Below are 16,018 nucleotides of genomic sequence, written 5' to 3' on the forward strand. Positions count from 1 at the left end.
CTAACCACTGCATGTCATGTTTGGTAGTCTCAAGTTATTGAAAGCATGCACGGCCCACATATCTTATTGGTTGATATGTCACAAAACAAGAAACAAGAAATGAGTTAATATACCGTGCCTAAGTGTTTTAGGATTATTTGATTTTCGTAAGGTGACTTGCACACCTAGACAGAGGGAGTACTACAAAATTGAGACACTTATTTTGAGAAGGAGGGAGTATGATGCAACGACCAATGAAAGCTAAATTGTCCTTACAAGTAAGGAAAATCTTTTGTCAAAGTCTTCCTCGCGTGAACAAATGTAAAGAAAAAAATCTTGCGAGGAAAATGTAGTTACTTGTTAAATCAGCAAAATTAGCCATCTTGCAAAACTTAGCTGCCAATTCATTTCCAATACAGAAAAGAGACGATCGTTTGCGGTGAGAAGGAAAATTTTGCTAATACATTCCCCTTGTTTAGCAGGCTTACGTTGCCCCCAAAATGGCGAGTTATATCACGGACCCTACCCTCTGTACATCACACCAGCAAAAAGTTATTTACTCGCCCCAGCCAACCCAAACAGAAAGACCCTAGTACGGTTAGCGCCAAACAAGAGATCTCTACTAACTAGAGAGATATATACGCCCCGGCTGATTCCAATGTTACAGTGTTGTCCACACCCAGTTATCTTGGAACTCTCGGAGGCTTGCCCGAGGCGCCTGTATCGCAACGCTCAGCTGTCGAATGTTGTTGCTCCTCCAGGAAACCGTACACCCGCGAACGGAACTTCTGGGCCAAATCGGCGAGATCATTCGCCATCTGAGGGTTTAGCTGCCTCAAGGGGTACTTGCTCCTCTGGGGCAGCCGGTTGGCGATGTCGATTGTCAACCCCGCGCACCGCTTGCTCCCCATCAGCACCTCCAGGGTTGGCTTTGAAAACATGGCGTGCGAGGCTAGTCGGTTTAGAAGGATCAGAACTTCTCTCATCAGCAAATACCTGCATTGAAAAATTATTATTTGCATCAAATGCAAATAGGGAAGCACCGAAAACTCTCATATTTACAGCACTTGTTCAAGAACACAAAAGCATGTAATCTACGATAAAATTACAGATTATTATCTTGCAACAACTGTTCAGATTTGTCATACAGCCCACACTTTATGTGCTTGAACAATTGGGCAAAGCAATATACATCTAATCTTCAGGTGGGCTCAAGCTCCCTAACAAAGAAATACAACTATGCATCCAAACTTCAATCAATTATTCCTTATAGTGATGTATAAGTTAGCCTTCTGATCTATTATTTGTGCAACTATTTTACAACATTTTAAAAATACTGAATGAACAAAAAGGTACTCCTCCGTCCCATAATATAAGATGTTATTACATCCAATATGGCGAATGATATGATGGGACAGACGACAGAGGGAGTAGCTTCAAAGTTAATGGTCAACTAAAGAATAACATCTTATATTATAGGACAGAGGGAGTAGCTTCAAAGTTAATGGTCAACTAAAAGAACTGGGGGGGGGGGGGGGAGGTTTCAGGTCAGGATGGAGAAGTTTGAAGAATACCTTTCATTCAATAGCTCATGTACCTCGGTTGAAAAATCAACTTTGCATTCCATCTGTGAAGCAAGGACTTCCATGGTCAACTCAAGAAAACTGTGGGCAGTCACTGAACCTAGAAGCACTTCATATCCCAATTTGCCACTAGAAGCTATGAACGCTAATAGATTCACAACTAGCCGACAAAGCTTGAGCTCCTGAAAAACATCAGCTCTCTTTAGTTAATAAAATTTGGAAATACAAATGCTAGCTATTTTAGCTATGATGAACTTCTATTGTTGCAATCAAGCTTAAAACTTTGGAGGACATATTATGCTCATGCAGCAATGTTTTTTAGCATGGCAGGGGAAAGAACCTGTTACTCTCTTTTTAGGGTGCATTTGATTGAGGGGTGGCAGAGATATCCACTTTTTGGGTGCCGCCAACTGTTTGGATGTCTGCTGGATGAGGGCAACCACCCTTTGCTTGCATGGGTCCCGTGAGTGCAGGTGAGGGTGTACCCCCATTGGCCCGTCTCAAGTCCCGCCCCCTCGTAAAAAGAACTGTATCCTAGTGCTTGAACTACTGTACATTCAGTCATATGAATTGTTTCTATAACACAGGCTAATCTCACGACATCTTCACAATAGGTCGTCACAACCCAATGTTTATCCACATCCGTCCGACCAAACAAAAAAAATGGCTCATCCAATCCAACTTTTGTCCCTCTAACCAAACGAAAAACTGGCTCATCCCACTGATCCAATCGAACAAAAAAGGGATATCGTCATCCATGTAGACTTGGATATCCCCAACTCAGCCTGGGAATGGGGCGGTCTCGTTTGGGTATTTCCGTGCGGGTTACTGATTGGTTTCACTCTGGTTGGGCTATGCACAGAAAACGCTAAATGGGTGGGGCGGTGCGGGTGTAGCACAAAAGTGGTCTGGATTGGGGTGGTGCGGGCAGAGTCCGAATGGAGAGGCCACGGGTTCGACCCACATGAGTACAGCCGCTCCAGGCCAATAGCCACCAGCCACAGACTCTCTACTTCTATGGGGTTTCCATGGCTGCCGCTATGCGCCGCCGCCGCTGCCGTCAGAACATGATGCTGCCAGCATCATCCTCCTCCATGCACCCCACCGGCGCCGCTTCAAGTTCTCGCTCTCCACCATTGATTTGAGCGGCGTGACATGCCAAGGCATCACATGAGAAACGATCGAATCAAGAGCTGGCAATCCAGGCGAACACCACACCGGTTTCTTGACGTCTGCAACCACGGCCGCACCAAGAGGTGGATGGAGTTGAGAAACTTCAGTTCCATACGGCACGACCACACCAAGACGTCCTGCAGGTTGGATAGCTTCACAACCACGGGCTTGCACGGTTTGAGGAATCGGGTTCAACCCAAAAGTTTGGAACGGTTTGGTGTGGGTTTGATGGAAGTTTCCCATGGTCTGATGTGGGTTGGATTCTGCAAATTGTTCTGCGGACTGGTTTGATTTCGATCGTCGACTTTTTGTGAGTGGATTGGATTGGATTCAGTGTGGGTTTCAAACCATTCCCAGGCTGATCCCCAACCCATCCCTCTTTGATCTCAAACAAAACACACCCTTAAATCAAAGGTTCCAACCTATAAATGCTACAGACAATAAGTTAAAGCTAAATATGTTTATGCAGAGTCCTGACTGAATCACTAAAGATCCAAGGAACATACCAGAGAAGTTGTTGCTTCACAAGTCAAACATTCAGACAAGTCCTTAAGAACTGAGTTTATAGCTTGCTGTGGTTCGTTTTCACATCCAACAGTTTCCATCAGTTCAGAACCATCTTTACCTCCACTGCAAAGCATCTTCAACATCGCAGGGCCTAACAGCAAGGCAGAAACAGGTATTAGCTTGCAGTTACTGGGCACAGGGAAATCAAAATAACAGCAACAAAAAATGTATACATCCCGTTAAAAAGAATCAGAAAACAAATACCAAAAAGATTGTGTGTCCCAGTACACCTAATATACCAAGAGGAACGAACGTGACCAAAATAGCATTTCTTCTTGGAGCACGTGTTTTTTTTAACAGAGTGAACAGTTAGCAAAAAATATCTGTAACTTGAAGAATTGTATAGAATCCTTGCGAACACCATATTTACGTTTAAAGGTCCGTGGATTATCATACATAGGCAGTTAGTTTAATATGCAAAATGAACCCACAGTTTTAGGCTTTTAACACCAAGACAGCATAAGTCCACATCAAAATACCTCCAGATATGACTCGACGCAAGTTTCTCCATGAGCAAAAGCTATACATGACAGTAGACCATCGATAAATACAATTTACATTAAAACTTGAGCACTGCATCAGTTTTTTTCAAATAAAATGGAAGAACTATATGATGCTAAGTTGCAATAGAGATACAGCAACCAACTTAATTTATGAGATGTCACACGCAATTATGTACATGATGTGTGTTTGGAACAAGCCAGTTAGGCAGCAGAAAGTTCAGGAAATTGACGAGGGTCCAAAACCCTTCTATCAAGCATTTAATACAAGTTTGTGATTGTCCAAGCATTTCTGTAATTATTTCCCCCTAAAATAGCTAGGAAATTCAAGGGATATGGTGTCAGGCAACTAACTATTCTGCAGAAGGCACAGTGGAGCATTCAACTGGCAAGAATAGTGCTCCATATGCAACATATTATGTTCTTAAATATGGAAGATAGAATATCTAAGCACAAGAACTTACAGTTCAAAAGCAAGAAAAGTAGATGCACCGAATGCTTCTTTACAAGCAATGCATTCTCTTTCTGCAGCAACTGATGCAAGCTTTCCATTACAGAAATAAATCCAAATCTGAAAGTAGCAGCATAATATATTAGGCGTCAGCATAGGTAATTTCAACCAATTTAAGAAAAATAAAGATTCTTCACATGTTTGCTTACTTTTCACGCTCCCCTTTGGAATCACTAGTCCTTACAGTGAGAATCATTATGGATAATGCATCAACACGAATACCCTCTTCCGAATATTTTAGCGCAATTTGTAGCACTCCAGTGAAGAATGGAGTCCAGAATGTAGAAGGAAGAAACATATTTCCAATGTGAAGTCCGTCTTCCTCTGGGTCAGGCGTATTCAGCAAAGCAGAACTGTGTTCTTGATTGTTCCTCTCGATTTCCATGTTATTGTCAACATACGTCTCAATAGAAACATTATTCCTGAGGTTACACTGAGGAAAATCATATTAAAGTTCATAAGCATTACATCCTACCATTATAAAGAAGTGAAATAAAGTAATCATACAATCCACACTTCTTACTGTATTACTGCCTATTTTCAAAAACTGCACTTGGTAGAACCTATAAATAGGAAAATATCCAGGGAAACAACCCTTTTGCTGAAAACTCTGCAGAAACCATGTGTACAAGTTTTAGAAGGAAAAAAAACTAAGAAATCCCATATGTAGGTGATGTTTTTTTTTTTGACACTTAGGTGAGGTGAAGTCATATAAACCTGAAATTTTTCAAGTTCAAACTGATTTGCATTTGAAAGCTAGAAAAAATAAGTCAGCATTGAGTACTGTTCCTTTTACTATTGGCTGTTACTTGTTTCTCTTTTTCATAGCTCCCAAATGCGCTGGAGGCCTAGAGTGCGTTCTTGAATTTTTACATGTTTGAAAAATGCCACCTCCCCAACATAATGCTTCTTTTTAGATTTTTCTAATCTGATGTCCACAGTCTTCAATGGAGAGGTAGATTACAGCAGATATTTTCCTACAGCATTAGTGGGGAGGCTAGTGGTACATCGTTCGTTCTTCTGATTCTAATCAAAACAACAGCACCTAGGACTGAATGTGCAAGGAAACGGAATTCCTTCATCTGGTGGAAGCCATTGATGGTGTTAGCCTCAACCCTGACGATGACGACCAATTTATTTTGCAATGGACCAAGTCAGGGCTCTACTTGGCCAGCTTGTCATACCAAAAGCTTTTCGTCAGCACAGCCAATTTGCCAGCTTGGAAACTGACACTGCTGGCCATACTTGAAATGCAAATCTTCACTTGGTCCCGGATGACACTTTCTCCATTTCGTCGATACTGATAACAACGTATATTGACCTCGTTTCTTTTTCTTGTCATTTGACTTCTTGGAATGGAGTTCTTCTCATGATAGTCACACAAGAGAAAGGAACTAATGAAGCAAATGATTGACCCATCATATATCATCCAAAGAAAACCTTCAAACGAGAGTAGGTTGGGGCTGAAGTAGTGGAAGAAGAGCAGGAAGTGTAATCTTTCCGGGACTTGGACTCGCATAACTACTAGCAATCATTCATATTATCGACGGAGTTATTAACCTTAGCAGCGCAAAACCGGTGTTGGACGGTGGACTACCTCGTGAAATGAGGGCTGGATCATCCTGAGACACGCCTCCTTTGCGACCAGGAAGGACAAACACTTTTGCACCTGCTGTCAGAATGCACTTTCACCCAGCAGGTCTGGCATTTAGCTTTGGCCAGACATGGACTTCATGGCATGACCCTCCACCCGGTGCGGTGATCGGTTTTTTGAGTGGTTCTGAGTGCGCTGGTGATGACAAGATGAAGGCACTTGGCCACTCAACGTCTTCATGATTTGAAGGCTCTGGAGACTGCACAATTCCTGCATGCTCAACAAAGTAATGTCATGCTACCAGGAGCAGGTAGACTCCATTTGGGTGGAAGCAGGGCCATGGAAATTGGCAGGCGCAAAGATACTGAGAAGGGTACCCCTGCTCATGATACCCCCTGGTGTCTCTTAGGTCTGGGCCATAGCTGTAGCTCTAGCTGCAGTTCTGTTCCTTAGGATATATTTTTCTTTGTTTTCTTTGTTTTCTTTAGGAGGGCCTAGGTGTCTTCGTTTCTGGTTTGGCTTTTCTGTTGGTGTTCAGCTGTCATTTGTGTCATTTTGATGCCTTCTTTCTATAGTTGTTAATGTGTTACTATGGCTAGTGGTTAACATTATCTAGGTTGAACATTTGACAAACCAAAAGGCATCCTTGTCCCTCACACAAAAGCAAAGAAAAGGCCACTGGATCATTAGAGAAAGATAACATTGATACTGAATATGGTAAAAATGGCTGTTCTGCATTTCCCTTGTCTTAATTACTACTTTGTTTTAACATTTGTTTAGCCTTCCAAAGATGCAGACAAATTGCTAACCACATAACAGCTATCCTGGGAATCCTGGCAACAAGAAATGTATTCAATGAAGTAAGGCATACCTTTGGTTAGACCTGGTTCCATGAGTGAGCAAGTTCTGCAAGATGCTATGCAATATCCGCAGTGCTCTACTGACCACAACAGCCTGAAAAGAAAGGGAACAGGTAAATACATGCATAAACCAGCTGGGCCAGTCGAAGTCCAAAACTCGTAATTAAAAAAAAAAATTGCCCTCACTTTGACATACATAGCAAAAGCTAAGAGGGTTTAATGACTATATATGCACTACAGAAGAGAAAACAATCATGATGTGTCACAGTTACCATTCTTCAAATCAGTAGAAACATTATATCCAATCGAACAGACTCTACCAACAGATGCATAGTTGCATAAGAAATCTATATAGCTATTAACACTAGCATTTTCCAGAGTCTACATAATGTCAACTGGTCAGCCTTTTATTCTTCAACTAAGCAACAAGCAAGGGAAGAGGAATAGAAGTGCTCAGAACTTAAGCTTGCAAAATAATGATGATTCCTTGTTAATTAGAACTGGTTCTTGGCTGGCCAGGATTTTTACACCCAAAAATGGGTGGAAATTGGTCAAAGGTAACCCTGTGTTCATCGGTAATTACAGAAAATCAATCATTTTCCTCCCCCGAAGGAATTACAAACAACACAGAGATCACCATTTTGCAATCATTCAAGTCGAATTAATCAACTATGTTAAAAATCATTAATAACCTAATTAGTACTCCCTCCGTCCCAAAATAATTGTCGTTGATTTAGTACAAAGTAATCAGCGACACTTCGGGGCGGAAGGGGTATTAGCTTATAGAGTGCTTAGAGCTATTTCTTTTCCTATGCCAGTGAAGAAGCACAATAGATAGTCATACAAACAACAATGAAATGGCTAAATAAGCAAGTGTTTCTATGGAGATAAAGCAGGATAATTGGTTCTCACATTACCAACAACACACAGATTTAGCAATGCTTCAAGAAGCGTCTGTATAGGTATGGTGTCACTATTCATCTGCACAAACAAAATAAACAGGTTGGAGATATGAGATGTTATAACAAAAAAAATACTCCCTTCGTTACAGAATGTACCACGTACTAGTCTTGGCTCTCTAAGTACTACTCCCTCTGTTCCTAAATATAAGACCTTTTAGAGATTTCACTATGGACCACATACGGATGTATATAGACATACTTTAGAGTGTAGATTCACTTATTTTGTTTCGTATGTAGTCTATAGTGGAATCTCTAAAAGGTCTTATATTTAGAAACGGAGGGAGTATTCAGTGCATGCATGGAGGAATAAAACGTAAAGCTGGATATTTGCTAGGTATATGGGGGACAACACACTTATTTTGCATTGGACTGTGAACAAAAACAATACAAACTATACCTTTTTTCAGAGGAACTAACTGGATTAGAAGGCAATATAGGAAGACAAGCTAACAGTAGCATTCTAGCTGTTAGAAGAAATAGCAACCTGTATTCCTATGAGACCATAGGACAGTATATATGCACATACAGGTGTGCTGGAAATCCCTTATACAACGAAGATGCTACGCAGCTAACGTAAAACAACTATACATGTGTCTAACACTAGCTACTGTATATACAGAAAATGGGTGAGTGCGGTGTTCCCAATTTAAATGGTGCATTATTCTGGTGGAAACAAATCGTTTACCACTCTGTCCTATCGCAAGGCAAATAAATTGCAAGCATTGTATAACAGATTTTAGCATTGAAAAGTAAAGTTGAAAAGCAAAGTAGAGTTTCAATCTTGAAGTGCATACTTAGTGCGAGCTGCAACAGAGAAAAAGGAATCGAAAGTTTTTGTGTTTACATGACCATCACCTTGACAATAATATCATATACTTCCGAAACAGCATTATTCATGGAGGAGCTCGCTTCAGTAGAGGTTTCACACTTGTCTGGCAATCTCGCAGATTGGAAAAGTGTCAACATTTCTTCTGAGCAAGAAGCAAGGATCTTCGAGATCAAACTCCTCCCTAACATACTGTTAGCTGGCCTGCCCCAGATTGCACATAGGTTGCTAGAGATGTTATTCATTAATACTTTCTTGCGCTCAAGATGTCCACTGTTCAGTGGAAGATCTGTCTGGACTCCTTTAGTCTTAATGTCCTTAGATTTGTTCCTTTCTAATTCAGGGTGGGCGCTTTCCTACCATTCACAGCAGAACTGATCATTAATGAAATTTGTTTCGACAATATAATAGAGAACAATACAAATAAGCTAGGCATAGTACCTCCAAACATACTCTCTTCGTGGATGTCCAACAAGAACCCCTGGCATGCAAAGCCTCATTTGCAGGGGTATGGCATGGCTGATCAATATCCATCTCCCTACTAGAAATATCTCTGCTACACCCAAAAAAAAATATAATGTTAATAGCATCAAGCATGCACCCAAATGCAGTATGGATGTCATGTGAACCAAGTACAGTTTCAAAAAAGCATTCCCTACCATCGAAGCTGGTTCGAGGCCAGTTAGTTATATTTACAGAAGTTCACACAGAAAACACGTGTTACATGAGTTAAAGAGAATAGTACTTACACATTTGCCTTCTTAAGATTATGAATCTCTGCTTCTTTGGCCTCGATTTCAAGGTCTTTCTCTGTCATGCCTTTCTTCAGCTCAATGTGCTCGTTTTTCTGCATGATTGATTTGCAAGTAAATATGCGAGTCAATTCAACACTAGACTAGTAGCTGCCATGAACTTGCAGCAGTCCACATCACAGAGTAGGATCAAACAGGATCAAAACGCACCAAGCTCGAATCAGTTACAACACAGCATGGGCATTGATGAATGGTAAAACTAGTACTGCTACTATTATGAACCAATAACAATAAGCGGGCAGTGAGATGCGCACCAAGTCATTCATCTGCTTCAAGGTACGCTCCAGCTCCCTCTGCAACATCCGGTGGGATCACAAGCATCGTCAGATCACGAAAGGCGGCGCGGTGATGAAAGCACTATGTATGGCTATCTATCTCACCCTAAGCTCCTCGGCCGACTTGCTCTCTTTCTCCTTGGCCGCCCTAGGGAGCCTCCCCCTGGGCGGCACGGCCTTGACGCGGTCACCATGGGCCTGGCTCAGCGCCCTGGCATCCCTCTCCCTCGGCGCCCCCCTGGGCCGGTCGGGCCCCGCCGCCCCTGTGATCTGGCAGTCGCTGTCCTCGGCCGCCACCGAGGAGGAGGGGCGCTGGGAGAACTCCCGCGGAGGAGAGAAGCCGCCGCAGCTGCTGTCCGGGACGCGCTGGGAGAGCTCCCTCGGGGGCGAGAAGTGGAGGGGCGCGCGGGGCGCGGAGGCGGGGACGTGGGAGGGGTGCGTGAACGGGGAGGCGGCGGGGGCTCGGTAGAGGGGGGAAGCGGATGCGGCGGGGGCGCGGGGGAGGGGAGCGGCGGCAGATGCAGCGGAGGACGAAGGAGGGTACGAGGCGGCGGGGACGCGGGGGAGGGGAGCGGCAAACGCGGCGGAGGAGGGAGGAGGGCACGAGGCGGCGGAGGGCGGCGCGTGGTGCTGGGTGGTGGCGGCTGGGTCGGGAGCGGGGGTGGCGGTGCTAGGGTTGCGGGAGGCGGAGCTCTCCTCGGCTTCGCGGCAGATGTTGTCGAGGTACTGCTGGTTCGCCTCCCACCAACCGTCGTCGAAGCCGTCGCCGTCCATCCCCGCGGGCGCCTCGCCTCGTCTCCCCCGCGGCGGCGGAAGGAAGCGCGGCCGAGGGTGGTGGTGGGGGGGGGGGGGGGGGGGGGGGGCTGGGCGTTTGGGAGAGGCAGACGACGCGCCCTCCTGGGGTTTTCGGTCCTGTGCTATATACGTCTACGAAACACTCTCAACAACTTCTTTCCAAATCAAAATCACGGTACAAACGCAGACGTTCATACACACGCACATACACCCAGACGTTCATACACACGCACATACACCCATCCCCTACGACGCACGCCGTGTCCATACGAGCTCGAACATACTACACGAAGAAAAAAAAGGAGTGGAAATTTGCAATGAGTTTTGGCGGTGAGAACTGAGAAGTGCACGCACCCACAAATGATCTCTCTTTTCACAGTAGGGATGAAACAAGCACAGGAGTCTGCAGGTAGCGGCGACAGCATCGCCATTGTCATCAGGTCGATAAGAGGCACAAGAAAGAAGAATCATCTGATTGTGTGTGTGTGTGGCAGATCGGGGTCGCCATGTTTGTTTGTTACAAGAATCATCATCAATCATCACGAGCTATGTAAGTAGAGTAGAGTAGAGGTCCCATGCGTCGTCGGTCAGTCAGGGCTCCTTCTGGTGGCTGCCGCCGTTGGTGTCGCCCCGTTCGTTCATGTCGGGGACTGCGTCGCCGCCGCCGCCGGTCTCCCCTAGCTTCGCCTGCAGCAGGTGCCAACACCACCGTTCAGTCAAGCTCCCTTCATCCTTTTATCAAGGTACTATTATTACAACACATGATCAGGGAGGCAGGGGCTGCGTGAGGTTTAGCTACCTTGAGAGAGGTGTTCTTCGAAAGGAGCTCCTCGTACTCCTTTTTGATCCGGTCGAGCTCGATCCTGAGGGACGAGTTCTCTGACTTCAAAGCCTCAGCCCGCTGCCCGAGCTCTTCACACTCGGCCTAGAACAAGTAATAACATGCTTTTTTAAAAAAGAAGCAACTGGCGCTTTCAAGTGTACAGTGAGTACGGCATCTGTTTTACATCATACCTGCTTGCGCAGCCGGGACCTGCGCGCTGATTCCCGATTGGACAGCTTCCTCTTCTGCTTCTTCAGTTCCCTTTCATCCTGAATATTTATTTATTGGCAAGAATACAGTTATTATATGGAGAAAACAGCTGAATATAATAAAAAAATAACTCCAAATCATGGTATCATTCACGCATGATAGGATTGACTAAACTTTCCTACAATCTCATTTTGAAAATGAAGGGGAAAAAAGGTCCAGCAGAAGGTTTTGTTCAGTGGACTGTAGGTATGTTCTGGTATAAATGTCTTGTCAAGAACTACACCTGAGCACAATAACAGAACACATCAAACTGGTTTCACATTGAACAACCAAGAACTATCTCCAAATAACCTAAGGAAAATTTGAGCTGCAGTTCGGAAATGAAACAAAATGCCGTCAAAAGGTGTGGCTCAGTGGGTGGCGGCAACATAATGTATGACTAAGAACTCAAGTATAAGCAGCACGGTTGCAAAAGCAACTTTGGTTCAGCGGACTAGTAACGCAAATGTATGGTCAAGCACTACACAGCCAGCAATGATTACATAGCAGACCAGTAACCTTGACTCCTTTTCGGAGAGAAACATTCTGGTAACATAGCAGGACATGCCAGTCTTCAAAGGTAAGATCTTAGTCTAACGTTTGTGCAGAAAGTAAGGCGAGACGGAGCATGTGCCAAGGACTTTACCCATTGCTCTCCTCGAGCTGAACCAGACGGTACTTTGCCGCGCATTGCAGGAACAGGTGAAGAGCCAGTTGCACCCCAGTAGTCCATCCCTATGTTCAAGTTCGTCGCAGGACCAGCAACTCCTCCTATCACGGCACCTGATTGTACTGGAACCAACGGCATGGATTTATTAAATGTTCCATGCGATGATGAATGAGATACGCCATTCTGAGCACTGCCTGCATCACCGAATGTACCCTCCATCTTATGCAAAGAAATGTGCAAGTCCACTTTATCTATCATAAAACTATAAATAAGCCCTCAAATGCATACCATTTTCATTTACATCATTCTCCTTTGAATGTGAATCCTGTTGCAACAAAATTAGTCCACGAGTCAAGAGAAAGTTGAAACTTAAACCAAATAAAAGATATGATGTGCAAAGTAATATCAAAATATCAAACTCACATTTTGAGAATTGGCATCACTTCCTTCACTCTCACTATCACTTCCGCTTTCACTGCAGGTTGAAGGTACCATATAATTAGTTGTTTTGGAACTAAAGAAACTTGTAATTACCACACATTGCTAACAAAAACCTGTTGGACGTAACCCCATTGGCAGATGGACCAGATGTTTTGCCAGGCTCATTTTTCCCTGAAATTACGAACAGAGATCTAAACCTGATTCCCAAGCTTAAATAACCTTAACACTGATCTTGGAAGACTTACCATTCGTTTCTGCAGCACCTGGTGCAGCTCCCTGAAAGACATGTCGAAATTTGCATGAACAACTAGTGACAATCAGAAAAAAAAAACAAAGAGATTATTACTTACAGCAGGTTCAGGATTTCCATTTGTTTGCATAGGATAATGAAATGGATGCACACCCTGTACAAGTAGTTATTGATTCGTACGAGCATGTCAGTAAAATTGGATACATATGGTGTGCGAATAGGAAGATAGCTTTGTAGATTACACTTGTCAGGTACAAAAGTTCATACAGGAGTAGTCGGATGGGCATATACTGTTCCTGGTGGATACATCATATAGGGGGGTGGTGGTGTCCCGTAAGGTGGCACCATGTGCTGCAATTGACAGGTCCATATTTTTAGGTTTACATACAAAAAGCACATGCCTACATATAAACATGATTTTACAGTTAATGCAAACCACCACCTGCCTAACTTTCACCCCCTTTCTTCCTCTTACAGAATTCTTTATCGCTAAGTAAATAATATTGGAGAGACCTTTTTAATAATATCGGGAAGAGAAACACATGTAATAATAAGAACTATAAATGGTCTATCAACAAAGCAGGAAAGATCCCAAATTCAAGATGAGGCGGACATCAACTGAGGTAGGATCAGATGATCAGTCCCTAATAATAGAGACCAAGATTCCAAACAGCACAAATTCATACTTTGCCGATCTTGCTCTAAGCTGAACAGGGATTTATGAGGAAAAGGGACAAAGTTTCCTATAGAGGGCACCTGAGCTCCCCACATATATGGATGAGCCTGGCCTGCAGCAACAGGAGGGGGGAAAAACCCATGTGGTGGCATCGCTGGGTAGCCCTGCCAAGATTTACAAGATAATAAAGTCAATGACAACATTAAATAACATAATTAATTCAGTAAAATAGAAGCACATCCATCTCATTGGTAGAAAAATCATAGAATAACCTGAAAGCCAGGCCATTCAGGGTAAACTGGAGCTGTAGTGCCAGAGGTAGTAGCTGGAGGTTGCTCCTGAGAATAGGAAAGTAAGAAACCAAAATGGGATTAGTAAAAAGAGAATGTTTATTACAACAGAAACAGGGAATTTGTATTTTGATCCAACAGGGTATTTCCTTCCGTCAGCACAAGGAAACTGGCCTAGGTAACTAGAACTGAAGTAGCCAAAATATCTTTCAGTAATGCAGTCCATGCTGTTAAATGTTGGTTCAAAACAATGGCGATTAGACTGACAAGCTGTGGGATCGAGTTTTAACAAACATTAGCTCTATTAATGATCTATCTGCCTTGCAAAACTCCAATTTTTTTATAAACCTAACCTTAGCTCCATTAATGATCTATCACCTTGCCATGTGGGCCTTGCCTGTCAGTTTTTGTGGTTAGTTCCATGAAAGAGAGAATTTGTGTGGTAAATTTCCAAAGGTTGGGGTATTGCGTGACTAGTGCCCAGAGATTGGGTTCCTTGATACAGTATTTACTAAAAAGTTAAGGGGTCTATCAGTGCCACTGCTTGAACAGATGTACGCACTTCAATTACAAAAAACAAGATTTGCAAGGCATCAACGTTCTTGAGCCAGCCAAACCATGGTAATCTGAGTAGTAAGGAAATGTGCACTTCTGCTATAATTTATATCATACAATACTTATTCAAAGTGTCTTCTAATTTGGGTGTAACAAAGTTACTGTCGTTTTAATAATCCATTAGGTGCTTGCAACACATCCAAGCTACATACACAGAAACACGGGAAGGAGCACTAAAAAACCAATCAATTTTGTCTTTTCGAGCGAATGGTCGGAACCAAACTAAGCACCACAAGACAATCCATTCATTCGAAAAGATGAAGACGTTGTGCAATCAGGCACCTGTTCTGGTGGCTTTGAAGCCTTAGGCGGCGTGCTAGGATCATTGCTCCCCATCGGATTCACCAGCAGAGCTTCCGGACGACCAGCTCCACCAATCACTCCATATCAAAACCAGTATACCTGTAACTCTGGGTGGCAGGAAAACCTAGAGCTGCAACAGAAAGGAAATCAAACATTTTAGCAGCAAGTTTTATTATGATAGGGTCGAAAGGCTTGAGAATTTCGCAGGCAGAACAAGATTCCACTCGTTTGGTGATCCCCTGGCGTCCAATCGAGCAGTAAGCTACAGCGATAGCAAGGAAATCACACTGAACCTCAAGAGAAAACTCCAAGGCGCATTACGCAGCGCCACCACAGGAACCCACACCAGCTAAAATTCTGACGAACCGCCGAACCCTATCTAACTAACCCTAGCCGATTCGGGCGCAGAGCCGGAGCCGCGTCCATCCGGCGCCACGGCTTCAAACCCCCCCAGAGATCAGAAATCCGCGGGTCTCTCGTCCAATGCGAGTGATGCACCAGGTAACCCTTCCGAGTGTTTCAAAAATTACCAGCAGGCCTCACCGGGCTCGGGCTTGGGGCGCGAGCGGCTCGCCGGAGATTCGGGGGCCGGCGGGATACGACGCCGGCGAGGGCGCCGCCACCCACGCGTGCAGAGGAGCGGCCCTCGCCGAGACCAGCAAATGCGCGGCGGCGGGGGAGGGAGGGGAGGAGGTGGTGGAGGAGGAGGGATTGGGAGGGGGGAGGGATCGAGGAAGAAGAGATGGAAGCTCCGCGGGGGGGGCGACTGCGTGGACCGGGTTCACGGCGGACGGCGGGCAGGAGGACGCGGGGGGGCCCGCGGTCCAGGCGGGCGATGATTGGTGGGCCGGGTCCACGGGCGGGTACGGCGTGAGCAGCGGCAACTGGCTGGGAGTGGCCCACTCCACTTGGATGGATAGGCCGGGAGTGGCCCACTTGGATGGATGCTGCGGCGGCAACAACCGTCGCCGGCGCCATGCTGGCCTGCCCATATCCCCTCCCTCTCTCAACTGGAGGAGTAATTAATCATTTCTTTGTGAATTGTGAGGCCATGTCATGCCAATTATGAATCCTTAATAATGCGGAGGGATGGAGATAAATAGATTTTTATAAGAGCAACTTGCGGAACGAGTGAGGGTCCTAAGAGCGTGGAATAAACCGAAGAAAAAATGATGTATGATTGCCGCCTCATGGATCGTCGAATCTTATGATCAAAGCACGTGGGATTTTGCGAAATTATCGCTCCGGCGGCAGTGGATGCATG

The 16,018-nt window shown here is 44.6% G+C and overlaps 1 protein-coding gene across 1 annotated transcript; it reads right to left on the bottom strand.

The window, feature by feature from the left end:
• Nucleotides 1–315: 315 nt before the first annotated feature.
• LOC123142435 (uncharacterized) lies at nt 316–15,514 on the bottom strand. The gene is made up of 27 exons (XM_044561349.1): nt 15,285–15,514; nt 14,734–14,884; nt 13,819–13,884; nt 13,627–13,710; nt 13,138–13,221; nt 12,971–13,024; nt 12,866–12,896; nt 12,734–12,791; nt 12,603–12,654; nt 12,468–12,504; nt 12,156–12,373; nt 11,452–11,529; nt 11,237–11,362; nt 11,036–11,124; nt 10,708–10,720; nt 9,748–10,569; nt 9,622–9,660; nt 9,305–9,402; nt 8,997–9,111; nt 8,585–8,911; nt 7,680–7,748; nt 6,779–6,861; nt 4,463–4,735; nt 4,267–4,373; nt 3,242–3,393; nt 1,554–1,744; nt 316–975 (listed from the first exon to the last, which is right to left on the bottom strand). Exons 2-27 carry the CDS (start codon nt 14,785–14,787, stop codon nt 663–665), a joined length of 3,633 nt encoding a protein of 1,210 aa, XP_044417284.1. The 5' UTR covers nt 14,788–14,884; nt 15,285–15,514; the 3' UTR covers nt 316–662.
• Between the last annotated feature and the right edge of the window lie 504 nt (nt 15,515–16,018).

This window comes from Triticum aestivum, chromosome 6D (assembly GCF_018294505.1).
Source record: "Triticum aestivum cultivar Chinese Spring chromosome 6D, IWGSC CS RefSeq v2.1, whole genome shotgun sequence".
NCBI classification, from domain to species: domain Eukaryota; kingdom Viridiplantae; phylum Streptophyta; class Magnoliopsida; order Poales; family Poaceae; genus Triticum; species Triticum aestivum.